This window comes from Meriones unguiculatus, chromosome 17 (assembly GCF_030254825.1).
Source record: "Meriones unguiculatus strain TT.TT164.6M chromosome 17, Bangor_MerUng_6.1, whole genome shotgun sequence".
NCBI lineage: Eukaryota > Metazoa > Chordata > Mammalia > Rodentia > Muridae > Meriones > Meriones unguiculatus.
In genome coordinates, this window is record NC_083364.1 from 3861736 (window position 1) to 3882161 (window position 20426).

General features: G+C 38.7%; 1 protein-coding gene and 1 long non-coding RNA gene across 8 annotated transcripts in view; both read right to left on the bottom strand.

Moving 5' to 3' along the window:
- LOC110564769 (adhesion G protein-coupled receptor E4-like) overlaps positions 1–20426 on the bottom strand; it is a 101502-nt gene that overhangs the window by 14428 nt on the left and 66648 nt on the right. For 6 of the 7 annotated variants that reach the window (XM_060370920.1, XM_060370921.1, XM_060370922.1 and 3 more), the window contains 4 exons: positions 18687–18922; positions 15200–15266; positions 13506–13597; positions 1308–1488 (listed from right to left, as the gene is read on the bottom strand). In XM_060370920.1, coding sequence (XP_060226903.1) covers positions 1308–1488; positions 13506–13597; positions 15200–15266; positions 18687–18922 — 576 coding nt within the window. The remainder of the gene's footprint in view (positions 1–1307; positions 1489–13505; positions 13598–15199; positions 15267–18686; positions 18923–20426) is intronic. The other variant, XM_060370926.1, reaches the window with a different exon arrangement.
- LOC132648713 (uncharacterized) lies at positions 17823–18656 on the bottom strand. The gene is made up of 2 exons (XR_009587097.1): positions 18594–18656; positions 17823–18005 (listed from the first exon to the last, which is right to left on the bottom strand). It is a non-coding gene; the product is annotated as an uncharacterized LOC132648713 (long non-coding RNA).

Below are 20426 nucleotides of genomic sequence, written 5' to 3' on the forward strand. Positions count from 1 at the left end.
AGACTTTAATAATGAAGCTCCATAGGAGGGGAGATATGGGACCAAGGTAACCTGGCATTTCCTAAGTCATTTCATTGTGAGGGAGGAGTACCAAACATAGAAGAGGCACAAAATTATGGTACAGACATTAATGAAGTATGATGATAATGTTCTCATTCTGTCAGCATACAACTTCGGTATTAGCATTCAATATCATACAAACAAACAAATGAACAAACAAAGACAAAGATCATCGAAGGTGATTGTAAATGAGTACTGAATTATAATTACAACAAATACTCACTCAAATAGTGTGCTACTGGAGTACATTGTACTGTATTAAAGAATCATAATGCTTCAAAATAAGAAGCATACAGGATAAGGTAGACTCAGAGAGAACAGGCATCATATTCTGTGTCATAAAATAAGCTAATAAGTGGAAAAACTGTGAGGTAGTTCATGCCAAATATCCTCGTGTTACTCTGTAAAACATACATTACTACAAGAGAACTATTTATCTCCTCTCTGATGAACTCTAATTTGATCATGTGGTTTACTTTGACTAATCCACAGAGTGTAGGGATTATGACATCCATAATTACTATCTGTAAGCTTTAAGATCTAAGATGTGATTACTATGTACTCCTCACTCAATGGCAGGCTCTTTGACCTCCCCACCCTCCAAGGGAAGAGCAGTCCTGCTAGGCCATAGAGAAGGACTTTGTAGCCAGTTCTGAAGATACCTGATAAAACAGGATCAGATGAAAGGGGAGGAGGCCCTCCCCAATCAGTGGACTTGGAAAGGGGCAGGGAGGAGATGAGGGAGGGAGGGTTTGGCAGGGAATGAGGGAGCAGACACAGCTGGGATAGAGTTAATAAAATGTAACTAATAATAATACAATAAATAAATAATAATGTACTCCTCTTCCCATTTGATACCAAACAATATCTCACGGTGTATCCATAGTGCCAGCCTAAATCACTGTCAAGTGACGATATTCTCATTTCATAAAGACTAAATCAATCAAGTGAAAATAATATAACATGAAAAGGATAGATATCTTAAATTTTTAAACCACGATGGTTGGAAAATTGGTAATAAATGACCATTTGTTAATTCCACACAATCTACCTCATCTTGACATGCCCTTATGAGGTATGCTTAGATGATGACTAGATATGAAACACGTTGTGTGATTTATCTAGGAAAAATTGAAACTATCTGAAAAAATGAAAAATTCCAAATTGAAATGTGAAACTACAAGAATGTGGGCATATGTTCCAAGAGAGTTTTGGAGCTGAGTTGGTGAGAAATCAAACATTCTTACCTGGCGATTAAGCAGACAGTGTACCACAAATATCAAAACCCCCTGCAGGACATTAATGATGGTGAACAGATAGGCAATGATCAATCTCAATGTCTTCCCAACTTCAATGGCCATAAATAAGCCAATGCCCCAAGAACATCCCAATACAAATAGTTGAGCAATGGCTTTAAATGTCATAATCCTGGGGAAAAAATGACAACAGAGTTAACTACTGATCATCAGGCCTTCACTACATGTTAAGTTAGCTTAGAGGAAATCATATGCTTTTCATGTATTAGGTTATTATATTTTGGAAATATTTTGCTTATGAAAAAGGTATCTGTCCTGCCTGCAAGATGTGCTGGGGTAATAGTAGTACAAAACCTATGGGATTAACCAACCAACCAATGACTGGTCTATCTGAGACCTACACCACAAAAAGGAGCCCATGCCTGACACTGCTTGGATAGCAAAGAGCCAGAGGCAGGGCAGCCCAGAGACCTAGGATAGAACCAAACATAACTAGAAAAAAAAAAGTCAATGAAATGATTCCTAATAATATCTGCTATAGTCATAGAGCAATATCTAACCCAATTGTCATCATAAGGACATCATCCAGCAACTGATGGGAACAGATGCAAAAACCCACATGCAAACACTGGGGGAAGCCAGAAGAACACCGCAGAATGAGGGGAGGAAGTCTTATATGAGCCAAATGGGTAAAGGGCACAATGAGAATTCAGCCATCTGAATCAACTAAGCAGGGCTCATAGAGGTTCACAAAGACTGAAACAACAAACAAGAACCTTATATGAGCCTGAACTAGTTCCTCCACATACACCTTATAGATGTATAGCTTGGTGTTCCTGTTAGTCTATGGGCAGTGAGAGTGGGAGGGTTTTCTCTGACTCTTTTGCCTGCTCTTGGGACACTTTTTTCTCCTACTGGGTTTTGTTCTCCAGACTTGTTATGAGGGTTTGCACCTAGGTTATGGTAACTTATTGGACAATGTTCTGTGCTTATTTCTGTGAGACTTGCTCTTTCTTTAAAGAGAAATGGAGGAGAAATGGATCTTGGGGAAAGCAGAAATGTGGGTATGGACTAGGAAGAATAGAGCAATAGGAAACTGTGGTCACGACGTAATGCATGAGAGACTAAAATAAAAAATTATAACAGCTTACACTTTAGGAATTTTGGTATTTTGAAACTATAAACGTTTATGGGGACTTTTGATATGGACTGCATGGATTTTTCATTATGAGAAGACTATGAGCCTGTGATAACAAAGAGTAGAATATAATGGCTTAAAAGTGAAATGCGTGAATATCAAGTAAATAAAGAATGGAGTTGTGATCCATCAATTCTCTTTAGGTCTACTTTGAAAGACCTAGAATCTCCTAAATAGCCTGTTTCTGAGCACACATGTGAGAGAGTATTGATAGTAAGGCATTCTGACAATGCCTATAAAAACTGCCTTGATTACATTAGTTGTTGGGGGAGTGCTGCCCAATGTGGGAATCATTTTCCTGAGCTGAGATGGGACACTATATAAAATGGAGAAAGGAATAAGTATACATGCATGCATTCATCACTATATTGTTTCCAGTTGTGGATGATGTATGACCAGGTACTTTAAGCTCTGACCTTCCTACAATTGTGTACTATACACAGCTCAAGATTAGTGAGGTAAAAAAGATCCTTTCTCTCTTAATATGTATTTTTCAGTGTATTTTGTCACAGAACAAGAAAAAAATTAAGACAAAACTCTTGGTATGGATTTCACACAAACTATATTATATCAAGAACTAAATTACAGGGCACAGTTCCTGCATCTGAGATCTTCCCACCTGCTCCCCATCCGACCTATATCCAACCTGGGTCAGAAAGAGCCAGTCCAGCAGAAAGGCAGTGAACCAAGCAGAAGTGAATTGGGCTTATGACACAAGCACCATTGTCTCTCATCTGGAGAAGGCTTGTGGAGTGCCAAAGAAGCTCTTAGCTCAGAGACCTTTCTGTGTGCTCCCAATCTGCCTGGCGCACCTGGGTCAGAAACAGTGAGCCTAGCAGACACAATGAACCAAAAAGAGGTGAACTGGACTTGCAACCCAAGACCCAATGTCTGTCATTTGAAGGAGGCCTGTGGAGCACCCAAGCAGCTCTCTGCTCCAAGGTCTTTCTGCCTGCTCTCCAGCAGTTTGGCCCCACTTGGGACTAGCCATGGAACACAGCAAAGGGAACAACAGGCCAGTGAATGCCAGAGTCAACCAGATAGCTAGAGGCCACCATAAGAACAAAAGAAAGAAAACTCATACCACCAGAAACCAGTGATCCTAGCACAGCAAGCCCTAGAGTTACTATCACATTTGAAGTGTAAGAAAAAGAATTTAAATCTGAGGTTATGAAAATGATAGAGGAATTAAAGGAAGATAACTAAACTCTCATATTAGCACAGGAAAATGTATTCAAACTGATGAAAAAATTAAGCGAGTCCCTTAAAGAAATTAAAGAAATACAAGAAACTACAATCAAACAGGAGAAGAAAATGAAAAAAAAAAAAACTGTTGAAGACCTAATAATGGAGCTAGAAGCAATAAATAGAACACAATGTAAGACAATCCTGACATTCTATGGACAATTGCATCACTAACAGAATACAAGAGATGGAAGAGAAAATCTCAGGGGTAGAAGATACCTTTGAAAAAAATTGATATATCAGTCAAAGAAAATTTTAAATCTTAAAAGCTCCTGACACAGAATATCTAAGAAATCTGGGATACTATGAAAAGACCACACCTAAAAATAATAGGAAAAGAAGAATGAGAAGATGCCTAGCTCCCAGGTTAAGAAAATATTTTCAACAAAGTCATAGAAGAAAAATTCCCCAACTTAAAGAAAGAGATGCCTATAAATGTACAAGAAGCTTATAGAAAACCAAATACATTAGACCAGAAAAGAAAATCACCCTGGTCCATAATTATTAAATTAAATTAAATGTGCAGAACAAAAAGATTATTAAAAGCTGCAAAGGAAAAAGGCCAACATGTGTAAAGACAAACCTATCAGAATCATACATGACTTATCATCAGAAACTGTAAAAGCCAGAAGGGCCTGGACACATATCTTACAGGCACTAAGAGACCACAAATGTCAGCCCAACAAAACTTTTAATCACCATAGAGGGAGAAAACAAGATATTCCATGACAAAAACAAAAGGAAATAGTACCTATCCACAAATCCATCTCTACAGAAGATACTAAAAGGAAAACTACATTCCAAAGAGGCTAACTCAGGGTTGGGGATTTAGCTCAGTGGTAGAGCGCTTGCCTAGCAAGGCCCTGGGTTCGGTCCTCAGCTCTGGAAAAAAAAAAAAGAGACAAAATAACCAAAGAGGTTAACCCTAAATCAGCAAAGCCAAAGTTAGGGAATAATAACATTCTCTCTCTTTCTCTCTCTCTCTCTCACTCTCTCTCTCTCTCTCTCTCTCTCTCTCTCTCTCTCTCTCTCTCTCACACACACACACACACACATACACATCACCAACAACATCAAAATAACAGGAAATATCAAGAACTGGTCATTAATATCTCTCAACATCAGTGGCATCAAATCCTCAATAAAAAGACAGAAGTTAATGGAATGGATATGAAGACAGTAGCCATCTTTCTGTTGCATTCAAGAAACACACCTCAACAATAAATGCAGATATTATCTCACAGTAAAGGAATGGGGAAAGGTTTGGTTAAGCAAACAGACCCCAAAAGCAAGCTGGAGTAGCTAATCTAGTATCTAATAGACTTTCAAACCAAATGCAAAGGCAATCTTAATCTAAAAGAAACATTACTAAAGCTTAAATCACACATCAAACCCCACACATTAATAGTGGCAGACTTCAACACCTCACTCTCTCCAATGGACCATCATCAAGACAGAATCTAAATGGGAAAATAAAGAAACTATGAATCAAATAGAACTAACAAATTTACAGGACATTTCACACAAACACAAGAGAATACATTCTTCTCTGCACCTCATGGAACCTTCTCTAAAACTGACCATATATTCGGTCACAAATAAATCCAAGCCTATATAAGAAGATTGAAATAGCTGGGTCTGGAGGAAGCACTATTCCTATTTGTCTTAGAAAGCGCCAGATAGATTTCCAGACCCAGCTATACCACTGCTAGGTATATACCCAAAGTTTGTTCAAGTACACAAAAAGGACACTTGCTCAACCATGTTTATAGCAGCTCTATTTGTAATAGCCAGAACCTGGAAACAACCCAGATGTCCATCAACGGTGGAATGGGTACAGAAATTGTGGTATTTTTATACAATGGAATACTATTCAGCAATCAAAAAGGAGGAAATCATGAAATTTGCAGGCAAATGGTGGGATCTAGAAAAGATCATTCTGAGTGAAATATCCCAGAAGGAGAAAGACAAACACGGGATATACTCACTTATATAGACCTATAAGATATGATAAACATAATGAAATCTATACACCTAAAAAAGATAATCAATTGAGCGGGCATGGGGTAAGATGATCAATCCTCGTTTAGAAGGACAGATGGGATGTGCATTGAACGTATGACAGGAGTCTACTGAGCACATCTGAAAGACTCTAACTAGCAGTGTTTTCAAAGCAAAGACTCATGACCAAACCTTTGGCAGAGTACAGGGAATCATAAGAAAGAAGGGGAGTTAGTCTGATGGGGAAAGGATAGGAGCTCCACAAGGACCAAATATATCTGGGCACAGGGTCTTTTCTGAGACTGACATTCAACCAAGGACCATGTATGGATATAACCTAGAACCTCCACTCAGATGTAGCCTGTGGTAGCTCAGTAAGCAATTGGTTTCCCAAAGTTAGGGGAACAAGGACTATTTCTAACAGGAACTCAATGACTGGCTCTTTGGTCTCCCCACCCCCAAAGGGAGGAGCAGTCCTGTTAGGCCACAGAGGAGGGCTTTGCAGCCAGTCCTGAAGATACCTGATAAAACAGGATCAGATGAATGGGGAGGAGGTCCCCCCATCAGTGGACTTGGAAAGGGGCACGGTGGAGATGAGGGAGGGAGGGACGGAGGGACTGGGAGGGAATGAGGGATCGGGACACGGCTGGGATACAGAGTTAATAAAATGTAACTGATAAAATAAAATAAAATAAAAAAAAAATATTTTCCGGAAGAAAAAAAAAAGAAGATTGAAATAATTTCCTGTATCTTATCAGACCATGGATTAAAGATGGAACTCAAAAATAACAGAAGGCCAACAAATTCATGGAAACTGAACATTTCCCTACTCAACTGTGTCAGGGAAGAAATAAAGAAAGAAATTAAAGACTTTCTATAATTCAATGAAAATGAAGGTACAACACAACTAAACTTATTGGACACAATAAAAGCAGTGGTAATTACTGCCATCTCATTGGCGGCTGTTGGAGCTACCACCGCGGCATTAGCCATGAGTCATACTGTGCAGACTGCTCAGACCCTGAATAATCTTTTAGCCAATGTAGCTCATGCCTTAGATGTACAAAAAGAAATTAATGCTCAACTAAAAGGAGGCTTGATGGTGTTCAATCAGAGGATTGACCTCGTGCAGGAGCAAATTGATACCCTATGGCAAATCGCTCAACTTGGCTGTCAATGAAAGTATGCTGGACTTTGTGTCACTAGCATACAACACAAGAATTTTTCCTGTGCTGCAAATCTGTCTAAACAATTGTCTAGCTATATTTTAGGTAACTGGACTGGAGAATTTGATGCTACGATGGAGCAGCTGAGAGTGGCCATTGTCATGGTAAATTCTACCAGAGTGGACGCAGGACTAGCCACAGGATTATCATCATGGATTGCTGCAGCCATGAATCATCTGAAGGAATGGGTGGGCATGGGAGCGTTAGCAGGCCTTCTGGTGTTGGTCTCCTTGGTTTGCCTGTGGTGTATATGCAAGATTAGAGTCTCACAACAGCGTAAGGCAGCCATGACCATTCAGGCCTTTACAGCCATTGAAGCAGGACAGTCTCCCCAAGCATGGGAGCTAAAATGTTATGCTCAGGATGTGAGGCTAAGCACTGCACTCAGGGTCAGCCACTTTCGACCCAGAGAAGAGCATGTCTGATTGCATGCAGGTTGATGCCCCAGGTCCCACCTCTGAGAAAAAGGTATCAGACGGGTCTGATGCTCTTTGGGTGGATGATACCTAAATGAACATCGGTACAAAGTCCCAATTTATTTCTAATATCAGAGATCAGACCTCTACTCTTGCCTGATGCGTCTAAAACAAAAAGGGGGAACTGTAGAGAGCTGCGTAATGCCGAGCCTTAAAGATGGAGTTGGTTTCTGCCTTCCACCTTCCTGATGGTGAGTGCTCTCTGTCACAAACAACTCCATATTTGGCTAAGGCTGAGGATCTGGCTTGCTTCCGTGTATGTGGACCTATCTGCATTGCCCACGTGGCACGCTGGGGTTGGCTACCCGGAGGCTATTTAAGCTGTAGGCTGGCTTTCCCCAGGGTCAGATGATTGTTCAAGGTTCCTGAATAAACTGCATTGAAAAAAAAAAAAGCAGTGGTAAAAGGAAATTTCATAGCACATTCATAAAGAAATTAGAGAGATCCCCTACTAGTAACTTAGCAGCACACTTGAAAGCTCTAGAACAAAAGGAAGTAGACACACCAAAGAGGAGTAGACAGCAGGAAATAATCAACTTAGGGCTGAAAACAGTAAATTAGAAACAAAGAGAACAATACAAACAATCAATGAGACTAAGAATTGTTTCTTTGAGAAAATCAATAAGATAGACAAACCCTTAGCAAAACTAAAAGGCAGAGGAAGATTATATAAATTAACAAAATCAGAAAGGAAAAGGGGTCATAAAAACACTGAGGAAATCCAAAAAATCGTTAAGTCTTACTTGAAAAACCTGTACTCTATAAAATTGGAAAATCTAAAGGAAATAAATGATTTTCTGGATAGGTTTCACCTTCCAAAACTAAATCAGGATCAGATAAAAAGTTTAAACAGTGCTATAACCCCTAAGAAAATAGAAACAGTCATCAAAAATCTCCCAACTAAAAAATAAGCCCAGGACCAGGTGGTTTTAGCCTAGAATTCACCAGATATACAAAGAAGAACCAAAACCAATACTCCTCAAAATATTCCACAAAATAGAAACTGAAGGAACATTGCCAAATTTATTCTATATATCAGAGTCATCTGACACCTAAACCACACAAAGACTCAACAAAGAGAATTCATACCAGCTTCATTCATGAACATCAGTGCAAAAATACTCAATTAAATACTCACAAACTGAATCCAAGCACACATCAAATACATCCACCATAATCAAGTTGTCTTCATCCCAGGGATGCAGGAATGGTTCAACATACAAAAATCTATCAACATAATCCACCATAAAAACAAACTCAAAGAAAAAAAATCACATATTCATCTCATTAGGTGCAGAAAAAGCCTTTGACAAAATGCAAGACCCCTTCATGATGAAAGTCTTGGAGGGAATAGGAATAAAAGGCCCATATCTAAGCATAATAAAGGCTATACACAGCAAACAGATTGCCAACATCAAATTAAATGGAAAGAAGCTCAAAGCAATTCCATCAAAATCAAGAACAAGACAAGGTTGCTCACTCTCTCCACATCTCTTTATTATATTATTTGAAGTTCTAGCTAAAGCAATAAGATAACAAAAACAGATCAAGAACATACAAATCTGGAAGGAAGAAATAAAAGTATCACTATTTGCAGATGATATGATAGTATATATTAGCAACCCAAAAAAATTCCACCAGAGAATTCCTACAGCTGATAAACAGCTTTAGCAAGTGGCTGAATACAAGATTAATTTAAAAAATCATTAGCCCTCCTGCACAGAAACTACAAAGAGGTTGAGACAGAAATAAGGGAAACTACACCCTTCACAATAACCACAAATAATATAAAGTATCTGAGGTAACTGTAACCAAGCAAGTGAAAGACCTGTATGACAAGAACTTCATGTCTCTGAAGAAAGAAATTGAAGAAGATATCAGAAGATGGAAAGATGTTCCATATCTATGGAATGGTAGTATTAACACAGTAAAAATAGCCATTTTACCAAAAGCAGTCTACAGATTCAATGCAACTCCCACCAAAATACAAAGTTCTTTAAAGACCTTGAAAAAAAAAACAATTCTAAGCTTCATATGGGAAAAATATCAGAATAGCTAAAACAATCTTATTTGATACTTGAACTTCTGGAAGTATCTCTAGCCCTGACTTCAAGCTATACTAATAAACAATAGTTATCCAAGCTGCATGATACTGGCATAGAATTAAATTGATTGATAACTGGAATCAAATTGAAAACCCAGGGAAAAAAAACCCCACATACTTAATGGTCACTTGATTTTTGATAAAGAATATAAAACCATACAATGGAAAATAGACAGGATCTTCAACAAATGGTGCTGGTCTAAATAGATGTCTACATGTAGCAAAATGCAAACAGATCCATATTTATCACCCTTCAAAACCTCAAACCCAAGTGAATCAAAGATCTGAAAATAACACCAGATATATTAGAAGAGAAAGAGGGGAACTTGTTGGCTTAGGAGACAAATTCCTGAAGAGAACACCACAGGACAGTTTCTAAGATCCACAATTACTAAATGGGATGTCATTGATCTACCACTGTTTCTACGGCAGTGCCATGCCGTTTTTATTACTGTTGCTCTATAGTGCAGCTTGAGATCAGGGATGGAGATCCCTCCAGAAGATCTTTTATTGTACAGGATTGTTCTATTTGTTTGCTTGTTCATTTTTCCATATGAAATTGAGAATTGTTACTTCTAGTTCTGTAAAGAATTGTGTTGGTATTTTGATGGGAATTGCACTGAATCTGTGAATTGTTTTTGGTAGATGGTGATTTTCACTATGTTAATTCTACTGATCCATAAACATGGGAGATCTTTTGAGATTTTTCAATTTCTTTCTTCAGAGATTTGAAGTTTTTTCTTCATACAGGTCTTTCACTTGCTTAGTTAGAGTCACACCAAGGTGCTTTGTTATTTGTGGCTACTGTGAAGGGGGTTGTTTTCCTAATTTCTTTCTCAGCACTTTTGTCTTTTATATACAGAAGGGCTTCAGGTTTTTTTTTAGTTAATTTTGTAGCCGGCCACTTTTCTGAAGGTGTTTATCAGCTGAAGAAGTTCTCTGGTAGAATTTTTGGGATCACCCATGTATGCTATCATATCATCTGCGAATAGTGATACTTTGACTTATTCCTTTCTGATTTGTATCCCCTTAGAAAACCCACAAATTAACCCACACACCTATGAAAACAATTGTTGATAAAGAACCCAAAACCATACAATGGAAAAAATATGATATCTTCAACAAATGGTGCTGGTCTACCTGGATGGCTACATGTAGAAAAATGCAAATAGATCCATATTTATCACCCTGCACAAAACTAAAGTCAAAGTGGATCAAAGACCTCAACATAAAACCAGACACACTAAATCTATGAGAAGAAAAAGTGGGGAAGAGCCTGGAACGTATTGACACAGGAGACAAGTTACTGAACAGAACACAAACAACACAGACTCTAAGATCAAGAATCAATAAATGGGACCTCATGTAACTAAAAAGCTTCTATAAAGCAAAGGACACTGTCACCAGAACAAAACAACAGCCTACAGAATGGGAAAGGACCTTCACCAACCCTGTATCTGACAGAGGGCTAATATCCAGAATATATAAAGAACTAAAAAAGTTAAAAAGCAACAAATCTACACAATGGAGTATTACTCAGCAATAAAAAATAAGGAAGTCATGAAATTTGTAGGTAAATGTGGGACTTGGAAAGGATCATCCTGAGTGAGCTGTCCCAGAAGCAGAAAGACAGACACGGTATATACTCACTCATATAGACATATAACATAGGATAAACCTACTAAAATCTGTACATCTAAAGAAACTAATCAAGAGAGGACCTTGACTAAAATGCTCAATCCCCATCATGAAAGGCAAAGAGGATGGACATCAGAAGAAGAAGAAAACAGAAACAACATAGGAACCTGCCACAGAGGGCCTCCGAAAGCCTCTGTCCTGCAGACTATCAAAGTAGGCGCTGAGACTTATGGCCAACTGTTGGGCAGAGTGCATGGAATCTTATGTAAGAAGTGGGAAATAGTAAGAACTGGAGAGGACGGAAACCCCACAAGGAGAGCAACAGAACCAGAAAATTTGAATACAGGGAACTTCCCAGAGACTGATACTCCAACCAAGGACTATTCATTGAGATATCCTAGAACCCCTGCACAGATGTAGCACATGACAGTTCAGTGTCCAAGTGGGTTACATAATAATGGGAAGAGGGACTGCCTCTGACATAATCTGATTGGCCTGCTCTTTGATCACCTCCCCCTGAGGGGGGAGCAGCCTTACCAAGCCACAGAAAATGACAATGCAGCCACTCCTGAAGTGATCTGATAGACTAAGATCAGAAGGAAGGAGAAGAGGACCTCCCCTATCAATGGACTTGGGGAGGGGCATGTGTGAAGAAGGGGGATGGATGGGGATTATGGGGGGATACAAAATGAATAAAGTGTAATTAATAAAAATAAATTTTTTAAAAAGCAACAAATCAAGTAATCCAATTAAAAACTGGGGTTCAGAGCTAAACAGGGAATTCCCAATAGAGGAATATCAAATGGCAGAGAAAGACTTAAAGAAATGCTCAACGTCCTTTGTCATCAGGGAAATGAAAATCAAAACAACCCTGAGATTTCACCTTACACCCATCAGAGTGGCTAAGATAAAAAACTCAAGTGACAACACCTGCTGGAGAGGTTGTGGAGAAAGGGGAACCTTCCTCCACTGCTGGTGGGAATGTAAACTTATACAACCACTTTGGAAACCAATCTGGTACTTTCTCAGAAAATTAGGAATAGTGCTACTTTAAGATACAGCTATACCACTCCTAGGCATATATCTGAAAGATGCTCAACTATAAAAGAAGGACATTTGCTCGACCATGTTTGTAGCAGCTTTATTTATAATAAAGATCTGGAAACAACCTAGATGTCCCTTAACTGAGAATTGGATACAGAAATTGTGGTATGTTTAAACAATGGAATACTACTCAGCAATTAAAAACAAAGAAATCATGACATTTTCAGGCAAATGGTGGGATCTAGAAAAGATCATCCTGAGTGAAGTATGCCAAAAGCAGAAAGACAAAAAGACAAGCATGGTATATACTCACTTATAAGTGGATATTAGACATATAATATAGGATAAACATACTAAATTCTGTATTTCTAAAGAAGATAAACAAGAAGGATTACCCTAGGGAAGATGCTCAATTCTCCTTTAGAAGGACAAATGGGATAGACCTTTTAAAGCAGGCAAAGACATTAAACAGGACTGGAGCTTACCACCGAGGACCTTTGAAAGAAAGACTCTACCCATCAGGATTTCAAAGCAGATGCTGACACTCATAGCCAACACTGGGTAGAGTGCAGGGTAACTTATGGAAGAAAGGGGAGATAGAAAGACCTGGAGGGGACAGGAGCTCCAGGAAGAGACCAACATATCCAAATATTCTGGGCCCAGGGTTCCCTGCAGAGGCTGATACTCCAACCAAGAACCATATGGGGGTGGGGCTTAGACCTGCTCAGATGTAGCCCATAGGCAGCTCAGTCTCCAAGTTTGTTCTCTAGTAAAGGGTCAGGGACTGTCTCTGGCATGAACTCAGTGGCAGGTTCTTTGATCTTCTACCCCTGTGGGGTGCACCTTTGCAGGCCACATTGGAAGACAATGCAGCCAGTGGTGAGACCTAATAGACTAGGGCCAGACAGAAGTGGAGGAGGACCGCCCTTATCAGTGGACTAGGGTAGGGGCATAGGTAAAGAAAAGGGAGGGAGTGTGGACTGGGAGTAGACAGAGGAGAAGCTACAGCCAGGATAAAAAAAATGAATAAATTGTAATAAATAATAAATAAATTAAAAATAAATGGGACCCCTTAAAACTGAAAAACCTTCTGTATACAAAGGACACTTTCAATAGAATGAAACTACAGTCTACGGACTGGGAAAGCAGTTTCACCAATTTTACATCCTATAAAGAGCTAAACTCTAAAATATATAATGGACTGAAGAAATCAAACAGCAATAAGCAAATGAACAGCTGATTCCGGTACATTCTTACTTTGTGTCCTGAAGAGTAGAAACTTCTTTATTGAGGGAAGAAAGTTTTCTTCTCAAAATCCATATGATTTGACAGTAGAACACCAGGTTTATCTGTTATAATGACATAAAAAGAGAATTGGAGTTTTTCTTTAGGTTCCATTTTTCATATAATACAACCTGTATTTGATCTGAGAACTATTCTTCAAACAATTCAGGCTCCATTTATTTCCAGGGACCAAACTTTTGGAAGAATGCATGGAATTTTATGAAAGAAGGGGGACACAGAAAGACCTGGAGGGGATAGGAGCTCCAAAAGGAGACAAACAGTACCACAAAACATTTGGACCCTGAGAGCCCTGGAGAGACTGATACCCCAACCAAGGACCATGCCTGGAGAGGACCTAAAACTCCTGCTCAGATGTAGCCCATAAACTCAGTCTCCAAGTGGGATCCCTAGTAAGGGGATCAGGGACTGTCTCTGATTTGATCTCAGTGGCAGGCTCTCTGATAACCCCCTCTGGGGGGGGTACAGCTTTGCCTGGCCACAGAGGAAGACAATGCAGCCAGTCTCGATGAGACCTGACAGGCTACGGTTAGATAGAAGTGGAGGAGGTCCTTCCCTAACAGTAGACTAAGAGAAGGACATAAAGGGAGAAGAGGAAGAAAGGTAGGATTAGGAGGAGAAGAAGGAAGGAGCGAGCCACAGCCAGGATATCAAGTGAATAAATAATAATAAAATAATAATAATAATAAAAGTAAAAATTAAATAAATAAAAAATAAAATTAGGGATAAAAATATTTCCAGGGACATTCTATGAATTGTTGTAGGCAGTCCACAATATATTTACAGCTGCCCATTTCTCCATTAGTTTCCTGCAATTTTTACCCAAAATAGGACATTTTGAAAGAAGGCCACTATTCATCTTCACCTAGGCAAGGGGTATTAAGAACTTTCTAGAAAATAAGAACACATCTTGTACAGAATGCTCACTCAATGTTTTTGAAAGTAAAAGCAATTAATTAATCTAGAACTTTTAACACAATCCATGATGAACTGCTATGTTACATTTTTTAAATTGCAGGGGAGGAACCATAAATAGGGTAAGAGCTGATGGGTGGGAAGAGGTTTTGAGTAATAGTGTCTTCTGTGTGTATCATGTTTATCATGTTCATTAAATCAGAGCCATTGTGATTATCCACACAAGACTCACACAAAATCAAGCCAGTCAAAAATCCAGCACCGGTATGGAAGTGACTCTTTAGGTTTCTTCCCAACGGAGGAATAACTGGTCTTAATGTCCACTAGAGGGAAAAGATTCAATATGTCTTTTTGCATGTAGCCACTGGTAGGCTGCCCTTGCTTTCATGGTTGTCCCCCAACATCCATACACATATGGGCTGTACTTGTTTGAGTCAGTTGATTATGTTCAAGACAGAAAAGGATGTAAATTTGAGAAGAGAGTTGGAGAGAATAAATAGGACCATAGTTCCTTGTATACTTACGTAAAATTCTCAAAAATAAATAAAAAAAATCATGCAATAAGAGATGACCATATGAGGGTCAGTTTAATATGACAATATATTCAGCAACAAGAGCCTTCGGACTGAGCTCTGACTCCAGATCTTTATTTCAGTTCTACATGAACATATAAAATGCACATTCTATTCTTAGCCAGCTGAGTTTATGCACACCCACAAGTAACAGTCACCTACCAAGATAATGGCTGCCACTGGCCCCAAGAAGCTCCAGATGAATCCATTATGAAGGCTGAGCCAGCAGCTGTGGACAAATGATAATAATTATCTGTCTCTCTTTCTATAGGTGGAAGAGGATTGAACACAGGCACCTGGAATATGATTTACCACTGTGCAGAACAAATATTTCCAAGCTGAATTTCAGATAATTTCTTGTTGGGTGCAGTGAGGATCAGCTTTCCTAAGTCTAAAGTAGGAAGTGATCAAAGCTTGGGAAAGATTAAATGATTGTAGAAGCAATGAGACATTTGAAACGCAGTAGCTGTCATTTCTTCAAAGTTTTGAGTTAATTCTGGGTTTTATTCCTTCTCCAAATAAACTATTAATAATTTTTCTAAAATCCACAGCATAACTTCCTTGGATTTTTTGAATGTTTCACATATTTAGAACAATTTTTTGGTAAAATGTATATCTTAGGAATATTGACTCTATCTGTAAATATGGACACTTCTCCATTTGTAATAAACTTTTTGCATTGGTCATGCATGAATTTTCTCATGTACAAACTGTAGGTGATGCATTTTAAATGGTGTGATACACATGCACATTTGGGAGCCAAAGTCAAGATTCAATAGATGTAGTTGTTATAATGACACAGGTAGCTATAATGAGGCACTCACATCAATTGTTAACAAAACCAAGCAACCAAATTTAAATATATTTCATGTACAAATACCCTATTTATTGAAGAGTGTTACATTTCTTTGTCACAGAAAATGTCAATAAATCCAGTAGAACTTACTCTAAATTAGGAATTGGCATATCACTATGAATCTGATAATTCTAATGTGCCACAGCCAATGTGTAGGATACAGAAAATATCCACTTGTACATTGTCTTCTTGGATTGAAAACTACAACCATGTAGCAAATGTACCTGTCAAGTGCTTATATTCTGTCTATAAGGTTTTGCTGGGACTCAGCATCAATCATTCCTTTACATATCATCAGTGACTATTATCACCGTAGGAGTATGATATAAAGTGATTGGCACAGAGACTATGTGGCCTGCAAACGAAGCTATTTAGTATTTGTTCCTTGATTACAACAGTTTGCATGCTCCCTATCTTGTCTATGATTCATTCTCCAACACTATTCTGGATGAGTGCAGTGTTCAAGCTGAACACTGGGCATATTTCTGAATTCAAGACTGTTAATATGCATGACATTTTATCATAGATAAGACAAAACTCAACACTACCAAAATGTTAACGTCTTCAACTAACTGTCAAAAGAAGAGATTTGGAAAATTTCTTAATAAGATAGCGATGCTTAATTCTTCATAATATGGCCTTGGGTGTTTTGGCTTGTTCTCTTTTGAGCTCTCACCTATGGAAAATGAATGAAGTACAATCATCTCCATATGTCTGTCAATGAAATAATTTCTATCCACATGGAGTTATACTGAAAACCACTCATGCAGGAAATCAGCCTTTGGTAGATGATATTTTACTTCACATTTTTATTGTTATTCAGGGAATTATTTTTTCTTTTTTTTTAATTTTTCACCAATTACACTTTATTCATTCTGCATCCCCCCATAAGCCCCTCCCTCCTCCCCTCCCAATCCCATCCTCCCTCCTCCCTCTGCTTGCATGCCACTCCCCAAGTCCACTGATAGGGGAGGTTCTCCTCTCCTTTCTGATCTTAGTCTATCAGTTCACATCAAAAGTGGTTGCATTGTCCTCTACTATGGCCTGGTAAGGCTGCTCCCCCCCAGGGGGAGGTGATCAAAGAGCAGGCCAATCAGATTATGTCAGAGGCAGTCCCTCTTCACATTACTATGTAACCCAATTGGACTCTGAACTGCCCTGGGCTACATCTGTGCAAGGGTTCTGGGTTATCTCCATGAATAGTCCTTGGTTGGAGTATGAGTCTCTGGGAAGTTCCCTGTGTTCACATTTTCTTGTTCTGTTGCTCTCCTTGTGGAGACCCTGTCCTCTCCAGCTCTTACTATTTCCCAGTTCTTACCTAAAATTTCATTCACTCTGCCCAACAGTTGCCCATCAGGCTCAGCATCTGCTTTGATAGTCTGAAGGGGAGAGGCTTTCAGAGGCCCTCTGTGGTAGGTTCCTAGGCTGTTTCAGGGAATTATTTTTAACATCTACCTTCTCTTTGAGGTTCCTAGAGAGAATAGTCTATGAGATTTTAGTGTGATACAGTGGAATAACCTTAATAATTTTTTTTTTATTTTTCTAAAGTTGTGTTCAAGGGTTTTCTTTTTAAATATCGTAGACTTATCTGTGAAAGGCATTCTCATTTTACCAAAATTCTCAATGTAATAATAATAATAATAATAATAAACAAAGTTATTAAGGGTTTCTGTTAGACTGTGGTTTTAATAATTGGGTAATATGGGCCAGAAGATATGGACCAGCTATGAGGGTTTTCATCTTGCATGGAGAAAGACCTGGCTTCTACCCTCACCAGTACACAAATGATTGTGGGTCTGAAGGCCTATTATTTTTAGTATCCAGGATGGAGGGCCAGGAGGCTGGGAAACTGAAGTGTTTCCTTACTACAACCTGGGATGCATGAGATTGTATCTCAAACAACAAACAAAAACACAAACAACACAAGAATCAGTAAATAAAGTGGTGTCTATTTTGCCAAAAAATATAATTAAGGGCAGCAAATGGCATCTATGAATGGACAACTTTGCATCTTATAGCTAGAATAAATATTACCTCAGACACCAAGAACAAAACAAGTCACTGAGAACCAACACTCTTGGGATTCACAAAAGGCAGAAATATGCAGACAGGCTGGTTTGAAGAACAAAACAAAAAATAAAAGATTAGTTGTCTATAGGAGGTTGGTCTAATACTAATTACTGACCCTGAAAATCTGGTTACTGCCCAATGGATACACCAATCCTTGTTTATGTAAACCTCCTAAGACATACCTGACTGGTTGATTAAACAGCCTATACCTGGGCAGGGCAGAGTGGGTTAGGCACAGCTAGGGTGCCTGGGCTTTGGAGTAGAATCACAGAACAGACAGATGGGAAGAAAGGAGAAAGGAGGACGTTAGGATGGGTTAGTGTGGAGGAAAAAAAAGAAACAACCGTGGGCTGGGAGAAAGGGCTCCAATCATATGAGGAATACAAGCAACTATCATGGGATTATAGATGAAAGGTAGACTAGATGAGGATGATTAAGGCATTGCATGGAGGCTAGGAGATGGAGATGGGTGGTGAGGTTATTGAGACAGTGTAAGTGAAATATTTGACCAGCTCAAGGTAAACAAAGCAGTTATGAATCTAACAAGTCTCTGTATCTTTGGAGTAGCAGGTTAAGTAATACTGCCATGATAATCTTAAGGCAAATAATAATTATAATATAGACAAACACCTTTAAATTAGTTACTACAACAGTTGTCCAGTGAAATTTTTGATTTTAAAGTTGCATTCACACTTTTTCTCCTGACACACACATTATGCTTACTGGGTGTGTGTTCCATAATTCCTGTGCCCTGCTATTGCAGACACAGCAACAATAAAGACAGGGATCCCGTAGCCTACAGGATACATAAACTTCTTCTTGAATCTTCCTGAGCTGCTGTAGTTGGCCACTTTGAGATTGCTCACAGTGAGAAAGAGGTGTAGCCCTTCCAGAAACATCCACATGAAGGAAGCCAAGTAGAGGTAGTGCAACATTGCTGCAATGATGGAGCACAGCACCTAGGAGGGAGAAAAGAGAGTGTGGAGCAGATACAAGCTGTGCCTGATTCAAGTCTCAGTACATACTCTTCACCTAATGTTGTGGGATCACAGATTCTGTAATATTTGAATGGAGACAAAACACTTTGAATGAGCCCCTTCTGGTCATTGAAATTTACTTTCTGCGTGAATCTCTAGACCAAATCAGAAAATGCTAAGAGGTAAATAATATCATAGCATGCCTCAAATTGGTAGTGCACAAGGTTTTGTAGAGCCATACTCTGTTGCCCTCGAACTTTAAACAGAGCTCTAAGACACATGCTCTGTGTTGCCTTCTGGAGGTCTTCAGTGGAATCTACCTGCAATTGTTTATGCTAGACACTTAAAAACAGCCATTCATTGATTCCTTTTACCTTGGCCTTATTTTCTCTCTCAGATAAATGTGTCTTAGATATAAAGCAAAAACTATGTTCAGAAAATCTTTGTTGCTGGATATGTGTTTGGATAAAATGATAATGAGCTCTTAGAAAACAATATTAACTGTTTATTAGTGCTACAAATACAATAAGAGCTCTGTCACTTGAGTCACCACTTCTGCTGGAGTGAACTTCTTGGTAATGCAACTGCCTTGAGTCATCTATTATCTGATAACTAACCTTTGCCTATATTGCTGTGAGTAACCACAGTGAAATCATTGGTCTGGACAATCTAGAAAGGCATAAAACAAATTTGAGCTTGTGTTGGTGGTATATGCATGCATGTGCACACACCTGTGCATTTGTATGTTTTGTATGTATGCAATGGGTTGTGTATGTCTTTGGATCATTCATGCTCTATGAATGTGTGTGGCACATGTATGTGTGTGTGTGTGTTCTAAGTATGTAGTGCATGAATGTGTTCACACATCTGTGCATTTGTGTGTTATGTGTGCTTTAAGTGATGGATGTTTATGTTGTGTGTGTATGGTTATACATGTGTGTGGCACATGCATATGTACAGTAAGCTAGAAAATCAACGTGCAAGGTACCACTACTGATATTTCTTTTTTTTACATCAGCTTGTGACAGAAGAGCAGAGACAGTAAGAAGGAAACGCTTGTCTGTCTATACAGAAACTACTCACAATATTAATAATGAACTATTTGTGAATGCTGAGCCCGGCAGAGTAATTCTTTCTGAATGGGTCCACCAGTATTCTGTACATTTATTTCTTTATTTTGAGCTGAGGTTTTCCTATGTTGCCAGTACTGGCCTCTGACTCAGACCCTTCCTATAGCTTTCCACATAACTGACTACAAGAACAAGCCATTGCATTATTATTTTAGTTAATGCATGGTCCTGTGGTATGTCATGACATTTCAGTATGTATATGTAAAATGCGATGATCATTGACATATTACCAACCATTTACCAGTTCTTTGTTCTGGTGCTAGAAATAGTAAAATACATTTTTGCTGTAATGTATTTGCTGAAATGTTCACTTAATTATTCCCAGTGTCCTACTATGCTATTGGGACCCACCCTTA